Source organism: Anolis carolinensis, unplaced genomic scaffold (genome assembly GCF_035594765.1).
Source record: "Anolis carolinensis isolate JA03-04 unplaced genomic scaffold, rAnoCar3.1.pri scaffold_10, whole genome shotgun sequence".
NCBI classification, from domain to species: domain Eukaryota; kingdom Metazoa; phylum Chordata; class Lepidosauria; order Squamata; family Dactyloidae; genus Anolis; species Anolis carolinensis.
Genome location: NW_026943821.1, coordinates 16,909,758 through 16,928,072, shown reverse-complemented (window position 1 = coordinate 16,928,072; position 18,315 = coordinate 16,909,758). Strand labels below are relative to the sequence as shown.

Here is an 18,315-nt window from a genome sequence, read left to right as displayed (position 1 = left end):
TGACCCGAATATAAGCTGAAGCATCCAATTTTACCACAAAAAACTGGGAAAACATTGACTCCAGTATAAGCCAAGAGTGGTAAATTTCAGAAATAAAAATAGATACCAATAAAATTACACTAATTGAGGCATCAGAAGGTGAAATGTTTTTGAATATTTACATAAAACTGTAATTTAAGATAAGGCTTTCCAACTTTGATTAAATCATCATTCTCATCTTCTTCAATGTAAATATGCTTATGTATCGTTTTAATAATAATTGAGTAAAATAATACATGTAATAAGACTAACAAATACTGTCAAATAAATGCAGTAATAAATAGAGTAAAATAATAAATGTAATAACAATAATAATATCAGAATTATAATATCAGAAATAATAAATGTATTAATAGTAATAAAAATAGAGTAAAATAATAAATGTAATAATACCAATAATAATAAATGTACCATATATAGTCGAGTATAAGCCAACATGAATATAAGCTAAGCAGGACCCTCACCCGAGTATAAGCTCAGTATAAGGAGCCTCCGGTGGCCTAGGGGATAAAAGCCTCGTGACTTGAAGGTTGGGTTGCTGACCTAAAAGCCTCCAGGTTCGAATCCCACCCGGGGAGAGTGTGGATGAGCTCCCTCTATCAGCTCCAGCTCCATGTGGGGACATGAGAGAAGCCTCCCATAAGGATGGTAAAAACATCAAAACATCAGGGCATCCCCTGGGCAATGTCCTTGCAGACGGCCAATTCTTTCACTCTAGAAGCAACTCCGGTTGCTCCTGACATGAAAAAAACCCCCCGAGTATAAGCCGTGGGGGGGGGGGCTTTTTCAGTCCTAAAACAGGGCTGAAAAACTAGGCTTATACTCGAGTATATATAGTACATTATTTCAGCATTTTGTTGTGTATAATAGACCTTGAGCATCTATGGATTTTGAGTAACCTCCTTCCCTTGATGATATGATTTATTTGCACTCTTAGCACTTTGGCCTAGATCCTTTGAACCTTATTCATGATTTTAACATTTTATCTTGTATGTGGTTTTTATGACTTGTTTTTATGGTTTGATTATTGGTTTTATTGGTTTCTTGTCTTGTTTTTATTGTTCTATTCGGGCTTAGCCCCATGTAAGCCGCCGCGAGTCCCTTCGGGGAGATGGGGCGGAGTATAAGAATAATAATAATAATAATAATAATAATAATAATAATAATAATAATTATTATTATTATTATTATTATTATTATTATTATTATTATCATCCACGGGGGCTCCTGTAACCAAACTCCAATGAATATCAAGGGCCTAGATCTTTTGAACTTGGGAATTTAAACTCTTCTCTGATTTTCTGAGTTTGTTCTAAATCTAGTCTGCTTCACAAGATTGTTGTGAAAACAAAATAAGAAAACTAGTTCACCTTAATGAAATTGAGCATTTTTGTGGATATGTGTGCCGAAATTGACAATCCTTGACTGTTGCTTGTGTTTCATGTTTGATCTCTCTTAGGTCTTGCAGAGAACGTTCAGCAGGCGTTTCGAGTTGAACCCGTTAATGTCACCATTCATGAAGGGGGAACAGCTCTGTTAAAGTGTGAGGTGGACAACCCTTCTGGCATTGTGCAATGGGTGAAGGATGGGCTTTTGTTGGGCCCAGATCGGCACATTCCACGGTTTCCTCGATACAGCATGGTGGGTGATGCCAACAAAGGTGAGCCACTCTATGTCTTGGGCCAGGCAAAGTGTACTTTAGTCCCTGCTGTCTGTTCGGACATTGAGTCACTGTTGTCACAATAATTTGAGTACCAGACCAGGATTCTGGGAGACCAAAGATGAAATATCTGCTTGTCCATGGAAACCGATTGACTGATGATGGGCAGATAACATTCTATCAACGTTAGAGGATGTCAGTGTCAAGCAACCTCTTGCTAAGTATTTGCCATAGGGTTGACATAATCAGAAATGATTTGGAGACACAAAACAACAGCAGCTGGGTCGATAGAAGTGAGCAATTTTGTCTCATATTCATGGCATGTCCTATTGCTACTGCTCTGATGAACTTTTCACTATACTCTCTCTGTAAATTCCCTTTAAAACAATGCATGTGTGAAGCATAGATGCTGATGCGCTCACTGGGAAGAAAGGTAAAGGTTTCCCCTGACGTTAAGTCCAGTCGCGACTGACTCTGGGGGTTGGTGCTCATCTCCATTTCTAGGCTGAAGAGCCGGCGTTGTCCATAGACATCTCCAAGGTCATGTGGCTGGCATGACTGCATGGAGCGCTGTTACCTTCCCACTGGAGCGGTACCTATTGATCTACTCACATTTGCATGTTTTCAAAGTGCTAGGTTGGCAGGAGCTGGGGCTAACAGCGGGCTCTCATTCCGCTCCCGGGATTTGAACCTGGGACCTTTTGGTCTGCAAGTTCAGCAGCTCAGCACTTTAACACACTGCGCCACCAGGGGCCCCAGCCAGGGAAGAAAGACTGGACACAAATATGGAAGATTTGGTTCTTGTTTCCAAAAGCAACCAAATCCTCGGTTGCTGTGAGTTTTCCGGGCTGTATGGCCATGTTCCAGAAGCATTTTCTCCTGATGTTTCGCCCATATCTACAGCAGGCATCCTCAGAGGTTGTGAAGTCCTTAGAAGTTGTGACCCCACAACCTCTGAGGATGCTTGTCATAGATGTGGGCGAAACATCAGGAGAGAATACTTCTGGAACATGGCCATACAGTCCAGAAACCTCACAACAACCCAGTGACTCTGGCCATGAAAGCCTTTGACAACACATGGAACCAAGTCCATCTGATTAGATTTACAGGAATAAAAAACATGCTGAGGATATGCATTCTTTTGCTATAAAATGCCATTTTCCAAGCCCTGTACCTAAGTGAGTTGATTTTTCCCCAATAATTTTGATCTGTACCTTCTCCTAGCCAACATGCTGCTACCTATAACTCATTTTCCATTGGGGCAGGGGATTTATACCTTTTGGAAAACAACTCCAGAAATGTAATTAGCAAATGAAGTAGGGAGGAAGAAAGCTCTGTTTGCTTGGGCATGTTGGAGGAAAGGGAGGATGTGCATGTCATTAATAAATAATTGTTTTCTGATGCTCCAGGCCAGTATAACTTGCAAGTAATAAGGAGTCAACTGGATGATGATGCATCATATGAATGCCAGGTGGGACCCTCCGAGAAGAGCGCTGGTATTATTTCCCACAGCGTGCAGCTTACGGTGCTTAGTAAGTACCGGAGGGAATCTGTGCTCTGCTCGATTGCCCTCCTAATCAGATCTCTGCTACTTCCTCCTCCTCCAAATTTCGTTCAGAAACCAGCTCAGCATAAAGCATAGCTGCTTTAAACCTGCTCAGATTATTTGCCTATCTCTTCTCCCATGAGAAATCTTAAGGACCAAAATAAATCTTGATATGCTATTAGGGATCTTGTGCTGTTAACTCGGAGGGCAGAAGCCCGCAAAGTTTGAGAGCAGAATTCAAAGCAGGTAGGCTGCCTGCTCTCTCAATCTCCATGCTACTTTCTCCCTATTTTTCTTTCTGCTCCTTCCCTTCCCTTCTGTCTCTTTTTCCGGCCTCCTTCTTCTCTGACTGACCTCTTTTAATCCCTCTTTCTCTTTTTGCCAAAACCCCACCTCCATCTCTTTCTCTGGCCCCATCTATACTGTCACATAATCCAGTTTCTGAATCTACATTATCTATGGGACCCCCCGGTGATGCAATGGGTTAAACCCTTGTGCCAGCAGGACTGCTGATCAAAAGATTAGTGGTTCGAATCTGGGGAATGGGATGTGAGGTTCTCGTCTTCCAGTTGTGCTGTGGGTTAACTCTCCGGAAGAAAACACCAAGACACATGCTGGGCAGATCCAAACAGTTTTACTGTACAGAATACCAGAATCTTCTCTGTAGCCCATTTATATAGGGGCTCACACATACCAGAGGGTAATTGAGGTTTTATGGCTGGCTGGTTTTATGGCTGGATCTTGTTAGTGCCACAGGATGAGCTCCCAACTGTCAGCTCTAGCTCCCCACGCGGGAACATGAGGGAAGCCTCCCACAGGATGGTAAACGTCAAACATCCGGGCATCCCCTGGGCAACGTCCTTGCAGACAGCCAATTCTCTCACACCAGAAGTGACTTGCAGTTTCTCAGGTCGCTCCTGACATAAAAAAACCCCTTTGAACTGGATTATATGGCAGTGTAGATGCAGCCTCTGTCTCCACTCACTCCAACTTCCCACCACTGGGCATGAGTGGGGATGGATAATTTTTGCCATGGGTTTGAAGACACGACAATAATTTTTGAAGGTGCTCATGACAGCAGAAGTGAAAGGAGGAAAAAAAATCCTTGGTTCGACTTTTCCCACTTTGTGTCACACCTCAGGCTAGTTTCACCTTGCTATATACACCAGGCTGCACACAGGTTGAAGTCTTTTGTAGTTTACTAGGAAATAGAAGATAAATAGTTCTTTAAAAGCAAAAGTAAAGTTCCAAAAGATTGTTACAAAACAAGGCTTCCAAGAATAATCCAAGAAATCATAAGGAATAAACAAGGTCCCATTACAGCATGACAAAGTCCCATGAACATGAACACACAAAGACTGCAAGATAATCCAGGAAAACAAGAGCTTGCTTCTTGTCTTGAGCGAGAAGTTGCTTTGACAAACACACTGTTTTAATACCCTTTACATAGCATGAAAGCATTTCTTTGGCCTCTGACCTTCTTGTTTGCTATTCTCACACTCCTTCGAACCCTGAAAGGCCAGGTCGATCTAAAGATTCTGCTTCATCAAGGCCAGCCAGCTCATTAGCATCGATCTGCTGGCTATCAGGCTGAGAACTGTCCTCCTTTTCTGAGTCAATTTGCACCTGGCTAGTTTCAGTATCATCAACACCATTCCCTGCTGTGGGAAAGACGCCCTGTTCCTCATCTTCTACAACAGGGACACTCTAAACCCGAATTCCATAATTCCCATCAGAGTCATTTTGAACCTGAATCCCATTATTCCCATCAGAGTCACTCTGAGGTTCCAGCTGAGTCACAACACTTTTCTTCTTTTCTGAACAGTTCCCCCCAAAAGACCATGCATTATGGAATATGAGGCCGACAGTACTGTGACTTGGGTGGCTGGAAAGGAATACACGCTGAGTTGCCAAGTGAATGATGCCCGGCCTCCAGCTGAGATTGCCTTTACAACGGGTAAGGAAGTGACTTTCAGCACCCCATTTCTTCCTGAAGTTTGGTTGATTTGCTACATGATTTTTTTTCATGTCAGGAGCAACCGGAGTTGCTTCTAGAGTGAAAGAATTGGCCGTCTGCAAGGACATTGCCCAGGGGATGCCCTGATGTTTTGATGTTTTTACCATCCTTGTGGGAGGCTTCTCTCATGTCCCCACATGGAGCTGGAGCTGATAGAGGGAGCTCATCCACACTCTCCCCAGGTGGGATTCGAAACTGCCACCTTCAGGTCAGCAACCCAACCTTCAAGTCACGAGGCTTTTATCCCCTAGGCCACCGGAGGCTCCTTGCTACATGATCCCCAATACCTTTAAGCAGAGGCTGCATTGTGCTGCTAGGCAGAATTTCATTTGGCAAATAGAGAACTGAAGATGTCCTTGTAATCTTTGCTCAAAAACAAGCCAGTTGTGCATGCGACTATCACACGTATAGAAGGCCAGACCTATGCTTAGTGAGGAGCCTGCTTCACGTGGCCGATGTTCAGAAATAAAGCAAGATATTGGAAGAGAGAAGATGTGTGCACTGTCTATGGTGCTTGCATCGACAATGCTGGTAAATGCTGTCTCACTGCAAGTACTGAAAAAAGAATCAGCTGCTTGTTGGGTTTTGTACAAGAGGTGCCAAATAAAATGCCACGGGTAGGACTCAGGGATATAAATTAAGGCACAGCAGCAGCCCACAAAAGAAGGACATTTTGATAGCACATGGCTGCTCCCGCATTGGCCATGCTAGCCATTAGATTATGCGGTAAAGGTAAAGGTTTTCCCCTGACATTAAGTCTAGTCGTATCCAACTCTGGGAGTTGGTGCTCATCTCCATTTCTAAGCTGAAGAGCCACCATTGTCTGTAGACACCTCCTAGATTACGTGGCCAGCATAACTGCATGGAGCACTGCTTCCTACCGGAGCAGTACCTATTGATCTACTCACATTTGCATGTTTTCGAACTGCTAGGTTGGCAGAAGCTAGCCATCCCATCAGATTATGGGAATCCAAAAAAGGAACCCTTCCCAGCTCTTCTTCTGGAGCACTATGTAGAAACTACTTGGTTTAAGGATCATTGAAATATTCTGCTACTCTTTCAGACCACGATGGTTTGCTCTTTGTAATTGCTGGGGAAAAGGATGCCATGTTGGTTTTCATCATTGACATCAACTGGTTTAAGGCACTTTCGGCCCAGTTTCTTTTAGAGCCAACCCAAGATTTTATCATTATATTTTTGTATGTGATCTTTTATGACTTGTTTTATTGTTGATTGATTTTTTTTATTGCTTTGTTTTTATATTGTTGATGTCCGGGCTTGGCCCCATGTAAGCCGCCCTGAGTCCCTTCGGGAAGATGGGGCGGGGTATAAAAATAAAATTATTTTATTATGACACAGCAAACAAGATAGATATGCTGGATTTCGTATCACAAAATCACAAGTCGAACACTTCCCATGTGTCTAGGACTGTGTGATGTATTTTCGGATGATGTGTGCAGATCCCAGTAGGGTGGCCTTTTGCAGTTGGCAGATCGTGATTTTGTCAATGTCTATTGTTTCCAAATGCTGGCTGAGATCTTTTGGTACGGCACCCACTGTGCCGATCACCACCGGAACCACCTGCACTGGTTTCTGCCAGAGTCTTTGAAGTTCAATCTTGAGGTCCTGATAGCAGCTGAGTTTTTCCTGTTGTTTTTCGTCAATGCGACTGTCACCTGGGATGGCGACATCAATGATCCAAACCTTTTTCTTTTCCACAACTGTGATGTCTGGTGTGTTGTGTTCCAGAACTTTGTCAGTCTGGATTCGGAAGTCCCACAGTATCTTTGCCTGCTCATTTTCCAATACTTTTGCAGGTTTGTGATCCTACCAGTTCTTTGCTGCAGGGAGGTGGTACTTGAGGCATAAGTTCCAATGAATCATTTGGGCCACATAGTTGTGCCTCTGTTTGTAGTCTATCTGTGCGATTTTCTTACAGCAACTGAGGATATGATCAATGGTTTGGTCGGTTTCCTTGCACAGTCTGCATTTTGGGTCATCAGCTAATTTTTCGATCTTGGCCTTAATTGCATTTGTTCTGATGGCTTGCTCCTGGGCTGCAAGGATCAGGCCTTCTGTCTTATTATTATTATTATTATTATTATTATTATTATTATTATTATTATTATTATTATTATTCCTCTCCCATATAACTTCGGATCCAGTCAAAGTCATTGATTGCTTACATGTATTTTCAAAGTTTTGGATTTACTTATTCATTATAAACTTGACACACTAGAGTCTCACTTATCCAAGCTAAATGGGCCGGTAGAACCTTGGATAAGCGAATGTCTTGGATAATAAGGAGGGATTAAGGAAAAGCCTATTAAACATCAAATTAGGTTATGATTAATTAAGCACCAAAACATCATGTTATACAACAAATTTGACAGAAAACATAGTTCAATACGCAGTAATGTTATGCTGTAATTACCGTATTTACGAATTTAGCACCAAAATATCATGATATATTGAAAACATTGACTACAAAAATGCCTTGGATAATCCAGAATCTTGGATAAGCGAGTCTTGGATAAGTGAGACTCTACTGTATATGATATTCACCGGTAACATATCAATGCTGAAAATCATCAAAACCCTTTTATATACCTTTGCCTTTGATACATTCAAGTGATTCCTTTTTGATGCCCATGATTCTGCTCAATAGATTTCTGGGTATTTGCAGAATTGTCTGGTAGGGAGCCATAGGGCCTCAGCAAACACCAGCTTTCCATTGAATATAGACATGGAAGTTGAAGTGGAGTCATTGTGCTCAAGCTGTGTAGTGTGAAAGGAGTCAAGCCAATTGAACTATTTTAAGGGCTACTCCGGGACTGTTTGGAAAGCTGATTTGATCAGTGAATTCACATAGCTCTTAACCATCTTCTCTTTCTCTGCAGGTGACAAAGATCTGACAGATGTGACATCTCACGTCCAGCCTGGCTCCAATGATAAACTCTTTAACACCGAGGCAACCCTTAGGTGGGAGGAGACTGAAGGGGCTTTAAATTATAGGATGAATGTAGGACATTATTTTGTCTCTGATAACAAAATGTCAAATGTTTGGAGCATTTGATTTCTATCATTTTAAACTGCAATCAATGGAAGAAGAAAGCCAAAGAAGAGGGGTGGGATGGGGAGTTAGAAACTAACCACAAATCACATTTTCAGGGTACTGTGTATTCTATTTTCCATTAAAAACATTAAACTAAAAATAGGCAGGGTTGGAATCATGGGAAAAATGAGTTATTTGGCCAGAACTCTCAAGAGTCATTTACACCAATAAATAAATAAATCTGGTGCTGTAGGAACACATGATGCACCATTTTAGACTTTAATGGATTTTATTAAGACTCACTTTTTGCTCTGCAGTTTCTATGAAAAATACCGTATATACTCGAGTATAAGCTGACCTGAAAATAAGCCGAGGCACCTAATTTTACCACAAAAAAATTGGGAAAACATTGACTCAAGTATAAGCCGAGAGTGGTAAATTTCAGAAATAAAAATAGATACCAATAAAATTACATTAATTGAGGCATCAGTACGTTAAATGTTTTTGAATATTTACATAAAGTTTAAATTTAAGATGATGATGATGATGATGATAATAATAATAATAATAATAACAACAACAACAACAACTTTATTTTTATATCCTGCCACCATCTCCCCTCGGGGACTCAGGGCAGCTCACATGGGGTGAAGCCCAACAACACAATTGATATAAAATGAACAAAAAAGACATAGTACACAACTAGGCTTATACTCGAGTATAGGCAGTAGTTATTTTTCTCATGTGTTTATCTCAGTGGTTCCCAACCATTTTTTGACCATGGACCACTCTCCAACATTAGTACCAAAAGGGTTAAAAATCAGTTTTTGGTCAACTTTAGATTTGGTTTGGTTATTTGGGGTGCTGATTCAGAAAATTGCATTGGAATAGACCACATCAGTTTCTGATATGGAACATATGCTATTCAGGAGTCACCATCTTCTCACCCACAGAAAACCATATTTAATAATCTAGAGCTGATGTAGTCTATCCAATGCATTTTTCCGAATTAGCACCCCCAAATAACTCCAGGAAAAAGACTAAAAATGAAGACACTAAAAAAAAACTTTTTGGTAGGCTGTGTTATTATCCGTAGTAGTAATGGTGAGACTGTGGACCATATTTTAGTTCTTGCGGACCACTGGTTCACGGACCACAGGTTGGGAACCACAGGTTTATCTGGATCAAGGGGCCTACAGGGAGTAGGTAGAGTGGGTGGCAAGTATCACCATTGGTATGGCAGTAAGAGGAAGTACCTTGGACAAAATACTTTGATGTAGCATCTGGATTATTTTGCTGGCATATAAAACCCCTCAGATCCCCCTAACAAGTTAGACCACTATCCAGACAGACCTGGATAGTGATTTTGTAATACTGCTTGGCAGGAGTTTGGACTAGATAACCCTTGTGGTCTCCTCCAACTTTATAATCCTATAATTATACCAAGATAGTATCCCTGGCCCAATCTGCCGGTGTATTCTTTGAATTAAGTAAAGGTAAAGGTTTTCCCCTGACATTAAGTCCATTTGTATCCGACTCTGGGGGTTGGTGCTCATCTCCATTGCTAAGCTGAAGAGCCGGTATTGTCCATAGACACCTCCAAGATCATGTGGCTGGCATGGCTGCATGGAGTGCCATTACCTTCCCACTGGAGCAATACCTATTTATCTATTCACATTTGCATGTTTTCGAACTGCTAGGTAGGGGTTAGGGGGCCGGGCCATGGTGCAAGCGGGTTAGCAGCCAGCTGCAATAAATCAGTCTGACCAGGAGGTCATGAGTTCGAGGCCAGCCTGTGTTGGGGTAAGCACCCAACAATTAAAAAAAGAATAGCCCCTGCTCATTGTTCACCTAAGCAACCCGAAAGATAGTTGGATCTATCAAGTAGGAAATTTAGGTACCACTTATATGTTGGGGGGGGGGGAGCCCTGGTGGCGAAGTGTGTTAAAGCACTGAGCTGCTGAACTTGCGGACCAAAAGGTCCTAGGTTCAAATCCCGCGAGCGGAATGAGCGCCCGCTGTTAGCACCAGCTCCTGCCAACCTAGCAGTTCAAAAACATGCAAATGTGAGTAGATCAATAGGTACCGCTCCGGCAGGAAGGTAACGGCGCTCCATGCAGTCATGCTGGCCACATGACATTGGAGGTGTCTACGGACAACGCCGGCTCTTTGGCTTAGAAATGGAGATGAGCACCAACCCCCAGAGTCAGACATGACTGGACTTAACCTCAGGGGAAAACCTTTACCTTTACCTATATGTGGGGAGGCTAATTTATGACATCATAAAAATCATCCAGCCGCAGTTGGAATGAGGAAGTTGCCGTCGCAGTGAATGATGAAGCAGCTGCTCCCTCTGTGGCCGGAATCAAGCATACCCTCAGGAAGCTGGAGAAGGTTTAAATTGCTTCTGCGTCTGTCTCTGTCTCTGTTCTATGTTATATGGCATTGAATGTTTGCCTTATATGTGTATAATGTGATCCGCCCTGAATCCCCTTCGGGGTGAGAAGGGCGGAAAATAAATACTGTAAATAAATAAATAGGTTGTCAGAAACTGGGGCTAACAGCGGGAGCTCACCCCACTCCCCGGATTCGAACCATCAACATTTTGGTTAGCAAGTTCAGCAGCTCAGTGGTTCAATCCGCTGTGCCAACGGGGGCCTCATTCTTCGAATTGTAATCCACAAAAGTAACTTGCAATGATAATATAATAAGTAGCTAAAGAAACTGAAAAAAGGGCTTGGGAAGCTCCTCAAATACCGGCAACGAATTCTTTCCCAAGACTCCTTCTCTGCTTTCTTTCAGGTTCACCCCCAGGAGTTCAGACAATCGGCAGCGGTTGACCTGCAGAGCCTCCAATGCTGTTGCTATAATCCCAGCGGTTGTTGGCTTCACCATGAACATCCTGTGTAAGTCACACAGAATGCTTTGTCAGGCCTTTACCGGTCTTCGGCAACATCATTATAACAGCAACAAAGGGCCCAAGGAGACTGCTTTATTACTCTCTTAATAAAAAACAAACACGTGGGGAAGTGGGATGAGGAGAGGAAAAAGGCAGGACAGAACGTGGAGGAGGAAGGGGAGAGATCACCCAGGGCACTTGGTAATAAAAGAAAAAAGAAACAAGAGACTCCATCGCAGGGAAAGCAAACAGACAAGATCAAGCGAGGGGAATCTGCAGTGCAAGATAATAAATGGAATTTCAGTCGTTTCAAAAGAGAGACAAAAGAGTCAGAGCTCAAACAGGCATATGATGGGAATGACCTATATTAGTCAGTTTAATCAGGAAAATATGCAGTATTTTTTTTATCAACGAAAAAAAGAGGAGAGAATGATGATTCGTAGGCTGTCTGTTTGGGCGTGGGTGTGTTTGATTTCCTCTGCGGATCAGCAGACCTGCCATTCAAAGCAGGAGCCGCAAATCCATTTTCCGACTCTACCCGCCTTCAGCTTTTATCCTATTATTTTGATGATGTTGACTTAGTTACTGTATTGTGCGCGCATTTTAGAGCAGGCATGGGAAGTCTTTAGGCCTACAGAATCAACTCAGTTGTTGCCGCTTTGATTTTAAAGCCCAAGGCCCACTGAATTGGATCAAACTCCAAAAATGTGTGGCTCCGAGGGCAGCACCAATTACATGCACTGCATCCTGCAAACAACACATGGGATGAAATGTATGCATTAATATAAATCTGCAAATGAGTTATTCCAAGAATCCTCATGCTGAACTTTGTGCGTGTATGTGTGTGGATTGCTGTGAGGTTTTTGGGCTGTATGGCCATGTTCCAGAAGCATTCTCTTCTGACATTTAACCCACATCTATGGCAGGCATCCTCAGAGCTTGTGAGGTCTGTTGGAAACTTGGCAAGTGAGGTTTATATATCTGTGGGATGTCCAGGGTGAGAGCAAGAACTCTCGTCAGTTTGACGCAAGTGTGAATGTTGCAAATTGGTTGCTTTGATTAGCATTGAATGGCCTTGCTGCTTCAAAGCCTGGCTGCTTCCTGCCTGGAAACTGTATGTGTGTGTATGTATGTACGGGAATGGGATGGGGGAATTTGTTGCTCTTGTTAAAAGAATTTCGGCAATGATATCTTGCTGATCCATTTCAAACTATCCAGCTGTCTGCTGACAAATCCTGGTCCTCTGTATCTACGGATTCTGGATCCACAGATACAGCCAGTCGCAGCTTGAAAAATTTCCCAACCCTTCCTCCTAAAAATCATAAGAAAAGTGGAAGGCGCTGAAATAAAAAATAGATCCCACAAAGTACTTTGGAAGTGGTTTTCAAGTTGTCTCTAGAAGATTCAAAAAATTTTTGTGTACCTATCCAAGGCTTACTAGACATGAGACTATCAATAGGATTCTGCCACTGAACTGTATGTGCAGCTTTGTCAATTAAGATTGGCATAGTGCTCCAAGTTTTTTTTTTTTGGGGGGGGGGGTTCTCTATAGGGACTGGCTATGGGATTGGGCATTGTTCTGATGAGTGTCTACATTTCAGCCTTTAACCACTACCTCACTCCTTTGAATAGAGTCTTCAAACATAAAATCGAATGTGTATAGGCTGATTTCACACAGTCGATTTCCTGGATAAAATCTGGTAATGAACCATTTGCTCTGGAATGATGTACATTAGATTTTATGTGCACAGTCCGTATTAAAGTGTGCCAATGTCCCAGAATGTTGGAAGTAGCAAGAACGACTAGCTGAGTAAGTGCATTCTTTCTGTCTTCCATATTTATGAGTTGGATTTGGATGGATTCATTCCTGTACCTTCCCACAGTAGGTCTATAGACTCAACACTTAGGGTTCAAATTCTCTCTGCCCTTGATTGAAGTGAAAAATGAACCCACTTTCCCTTATTTTTTTTGTGTCAGGAGCGACTTCAGAAACTGCAAGTTGCTTCTGGTGTGTGATAATTGGCCATCCTGACATTGCCCAGGGGACACTCTGATGTTTTTGACATCCTTATGGGAGGCTTCATTCATGTCTCCACATGGAGCTGGAGCTGATAGAGGGAGCTCATCCGTGCTCTCCCCAGGTTGGATTCGAATGGGCAAGTCATCAGTCCTGCTGGCAGAAGGGTTTAACCCACTGTGCTATTGGGGGGTCCCACCTTCCCTATGATTAGCAGGTTAAAGAGCTGGGTCTATTTAGCCTGCAGAAGAGAAGGTTGAGAGGAGACATGATCACCATGTTTAAATATCTAAATGGATGTCATAAGGAAGAGGGAGCAGACTTGTTTTTGCTGCCTTGGAGACTAGGACTCAATAGAGCAGTGGGTTCAAATTACAGAAAAGGAGATTCCAACTGAACTTCCTGGCTGTAAGTTCAGCAGTGGAACTCACTGCCTCAGAGTTCAGTAGAAGCTTCTTCTTTGAAGGTTTTTAAACAGAGGCTGGATGTCCATCTTTTGGGAGTGCTTTGATTGTGCTTTTCCTGTATGGCAGGGTATTGGACTGGATGTCCCATGTGGTCTCTTCCAATTATATGATTCTATGATTAGAGGCAAAGTTGAAGTATTTTGGCCACATCATGAGAAGACAGGAAAGCTTGGAGAAGAGCATGATGCTGGGAAAAATGGAAGGAAAAAGGAAGAGAGGCCGACCAAGGGCGAGATGGATGGACGGTATCCTTGAAGTGACTGGCTCGACCTTGAAGGAACTGGGGACGGTGACGGCCGACAGGGAGCTCTGGCGTGGACTGGTCCATGAGGTCACGAAGAGTCGAAAACGACTGAACGACTGAGACGACGACCATGATTAGCTGACTGTTTGTTTCCGACCTCATCCTGAGTAATCCAGTTTATGTGGGTTGGGTGTCTCCATTAGACTGCTTTGGTCTATGAAAGATGAACTAACTGGATTTCCTTTGTCATGATTTCATTTGGACCATTTCATTTGAGCAGAGCTACTGAAAGTTCTGTGTTCATGCTAGGTGAAAGATTTTGTAAATTGTACGGAAGGTAACTTTGCCCAACTTTCATGATGGGCTTGAGGTTATTATGGAACTTTTCTCTATTGGATGGAAGGGATAATAAGCAGATATTGGCAAAATATTTAAGAGACATTTATTTATGGTAATTTCTTTATGACTGATCTACAAATCATCAGCTTTTTTATCGTGTCAGAAGTGACTTGAGAACATACTGCAAGTTGCTTCTGATGTGATAGAATTGGCTGTCTACAGAGACATTACCCAGGGGATGCCCAGATGTGTTATCATCCTGCTGGGAGACTTCTCTCATGTCCTCACGAGCTAGAGCTGACAGACAGGAGCTCACCCTGTCTTGCAGATGCAAATTGGCAACTTTCAAGTCAGCAACCCAACCTTCAGGTCAGCAGTTCAGCCAGCACAAGAGTTTAACCCATTGTGCTACCTTGGCTCCTATCTTCAGGCCTTGGAAAGTTTCCAGGAAAAATAATGAGTACAGTAGAGTCTCACTTATCCAAGCTAAACGGGCCGGCAGAACCTTGGATAAGCGAATATAGAAAATAGAATGAGGAAGTACAGCCACTAGTGGACAGTGAAGCAACAGCTCCCCCTGTGGCCGGAATTGTGAAGCTGGAAAAAAATGTTAAATGCCTCTGTGTCTGTCTATACAGTAGAGTGTCACTAATCCAAGCCTCGCTTATCCAAGCCTCTGGATTATCCAAGCCATTTTTGTAGTCAATGTTTTCAATATATCATGATATTTTGGTGCTAAATTCATAAATACAGTAATTACAACATAACATTACTGCATATTGAACTACTTTTTCTGTCAGTTTTGTTGTATAACATGATGTTTTGGTGCTTAATTTGTAAAATCATAACCTAATTTGATGTTTAATAGGCTTTTCCTTAATCCCTCCTTATTATCCAAAATATTCGCTTATCCAAGCTTCTGCCGGCCCGTTTAGCTTGGATAAGTGAGACTCTACTGTATATGTTGTTTGTCTGTTGGCATTGAATGTTTACCATATATATGTTCATTGTAATCCGCCCTGAGTCCCCTTCGGGGTGAGAAGGGCGGAATATAAATACTGTAAATAAATAAATATCTTGGATAATAAGGAGGGATTAAGAAAAAGCCTATTAAACATCAAATGATGTTTTGATTTTACAAATTAAGCACCAAAACATCATGTTATACAACAAATTTGACAGAAAAAGTAGTCCAATATGCAGTAATGTTATGTTGTAATTACTGTATTTACAAATTTAGCACCAAAATATCATGATATATTGAAAACATTGGCTACAAAAATGCGTTGGATAATCCAGAACCTTGGATAATCGAGTCTGGGATAAGTGAGACTCTATTGTATAAGTAGACTGATGGGAATATTGGGAGGAAAGTTGCTGGTGCGCCATATCAGATAGCTTAAGAAACAGTGCATTTGATGACTTCCAGTTTCCTTTTGGATTTCCTTTTTGTATATTGTTGACGTCATAGTGTTCCAGCAGTGTTCTTGGCTCATTGTGTACAGGTTAAACTTTCACATCAAGATACTAAAGACACTTCCCACCTTTGAACAGAACTTGGGAGTTCTGGACTTTCTAAGCTCTGTTTGACAAGATGTTGGCGTCTTCTGATTACTTACTGATTCTTGATTCAATTTTTATTTTTTTCTTCAACAGTCCCACCTCAGTCCCCACATATTGAGGGATATAATGACCCTATAGCAAAAGGCAAGGACCTCCAATTGATCTGCCTTTCTTTGAGTGGAAACCCGCTGGCAACCCTGCAGTGGCTGAAGGTCAGTAAGAGAAGTTGGAGGGCTGAGTTGGAGTCAAGGAGTTCCACTGGGTTTTGTGAGTAGCAGGTAAATAATGGGGTTTAGGGTTGTAATACAAAAATCTTATCTACTGTATATACTCAAGTATAAGCCAACCCGAATATAAGCCGAGGCACCTAATTTTACCACAAAAACCTGGGGAAACTTATTGATTTGAGTATAAGCCGAGGGTGGAAAATGCAGCTTCCAACATATTAACAGGCAAAAATTCAATGCCTACATAAACAATGCAGAGCTATATATAGATCTTCAATTATATATACTAATTTCACATATCATTTCCCTTGAAGTGTTTGCAAACCCTTTCTATATATATGTGCATTTCTCTCCAGCAATATTTGCAAGCCCTATAGATTTGTGTTTATATCTATTTAGAAATCTCTCTCTCTCTCTGTGTGTGCATTTCCCCTGCAATATTTGCAAGCCCTACATATCTATATTCATATACAGTAGAGTCTCACTTATCCAAGCTAAACGGGCCGGCAGAAGCTTGGATAAGCGAATATCTTGGATAATAAGGAGGGATTAAGGAAAAGCCTATTAAACATCAAATTAGGTTATGATTTTACAAATTAAGCACCAAAACATCATGTTATACAACAAATTTGACAGAAAAAGTAGTTCAATAAGCAGTAATGTTATGTTGTAATTACTGTATTTACGAATTTAGCACCAAAATATCACGATGTATTGAAAACATTGACTACAAAAATGGCTTGGATAATCCAGAACCTTGGATAAGTGAGGCTTGGATAAGTGAGACTCTACTGTATATCTATCTTGACATCTCTCTCTCTATAGATAATTATATCTGTATAGGATTTGCAAAGACTTGCAAACATATGAGGCGAAAATTCATATATAAAATAATGTATACACATAGATACAGATATACAGGAACATGGAAATCTCTAGATATCTATATGTTTATAGGATTTGCAAAGACTTGCAAACATATGAGGGGGAAAATTCATATATAAAATTAATGTATACAGATAGATAGATTGATACAAATATTTAGGCACATAGGGATTGCAAAGGATTGCAGGGGGAAATGCCTATATATATGTAGCAGAAATTAACAAATATTTCAGGGGAAAATGCTTCTATAAGATTAATGGGTATATACAGTAGAGTCTCACTTATCCAAGCCTCGCTTATCCAAGCCTCTGGATAATCCAAGCCATTTTTGTAGTCAATGTTTTCAATATATCATGATATTTTGGTGCTAAATTCATAAATACAGTAATTACTACTTAGCATTACTGCATATTGAACTACTTTTTCTGTCAAATTTGTTGTATAACATGATGTTTTGGTGCTTCATTTGTAAAATCATAACCTAATTTGATGTGTAATAGGCTTTTCCTTAATCTCTCCTTATTATCCAAGATATTCGCTTATCCAAGGTTCTGCTGGCCCGTTTAGCTTGGATAAGTGAGCCTCTACTGTGTGTGTGTGTGTGTGTGTGTGTGTGTGTGTGTGTGTATATATATATATATATATATATGTATGTATGTATGTATGTATACTTCTTCCTGGTTTGCAATGGTTTCTTTCCCTTGTCAAAATATTCCCTTGGTTAAGAGCGAAGAGAGAAAAGTAAACACCGATAAGGAAGGGTAAGATGAGAAATAAAAATATCATCTATTGCAAGCAACAGCCTCCAGGCTCCACTGCCGGCTTGATCTTGACCCCATTATAAGCTGGGGGAGACTTTTCCAGCTCATAAATAAGGGCTGAAAACCTCAGTTTATCTTCGAGTATATACGGTATATCCCTCTTAAAATGAAGAGTCTAGAACTGAATTCAGCACTCCAGATGAGGAAGAATGCAAACAAAATATTGCAGAAAAAGAGCATGTTTTGTGGCTGCTGCTCACTGATGAATCATCATGCTGGCAGCCTTTGCTCTTCACTGGGACTCCAGCGCACAGATTATTAAAAATGACTGCTGTGAGTCCTCTGCCCAAAGTTCATCTCTCAGCTCTAGGAAGCTGATATTGTGCTGTCTTAATGAAAGAACTCTGGATGACTGTGCCCTCTGAAGGTGTTTTGTGCCTCCTTTATGAAAAAAATAACGCAGGCCTCCATAGTGTAGTCATACAGGGATTTCAAGCTCCCAATTGCTCTGTTCTGGGGTCAATGGTATTAAGGTATGTGGTGGATTTGATTTGCCTCCCATACCACTGAAAAAAGAGGGCATTTTTATTATGCAC

The 18,315-nt window shown here is 41.4% G+C and overlaps 1 protein-coding gene across 2 annotated transcripts in view; it reads left to right on the top strand.

Annotated features, from left to right (window-relative positions):
• The window catches only part of nphs1 (NPHS1 adhesion molecule, nephrin), a 78,643-nt gene that overhangs the window by 4,043 nt on the left and 56,285 nt on the right, over window positions 1-18,315 (top strand). Inside the window, exons 3-8 of one of the 2 annotated variants that reach the window (XM_062962196.1) lie at window positions 1,499-1,699; window positions 3,109-3,231; window positions 5,071-5,202; window positions 8,163-8,244; window positions 11,120-11,223; window positions 15,940-16,058. In XM_062962196.1, coding sequence (XP_062818266.1) covers window positions 1,499-1,699; window positions 3,109-3,231; window positions 5,071-5,202; window positions 8,163-8,244; window positions 11,120-11,223; window positions 15,940-16,058 — 761 coding nt within the window. Of the gene's footprint in view, window positions 1-1,498; window positions 1,700-3,108; window positions 3,232-5,070; window positions 5,203-8,162; window positions 8,285-11,119; window positions 11,224-15,939; window positions 16,059-18,315 lie in introns of those variants that run through there. The other variant, XM_062962195.1, reaches the window with a different exon arrangement.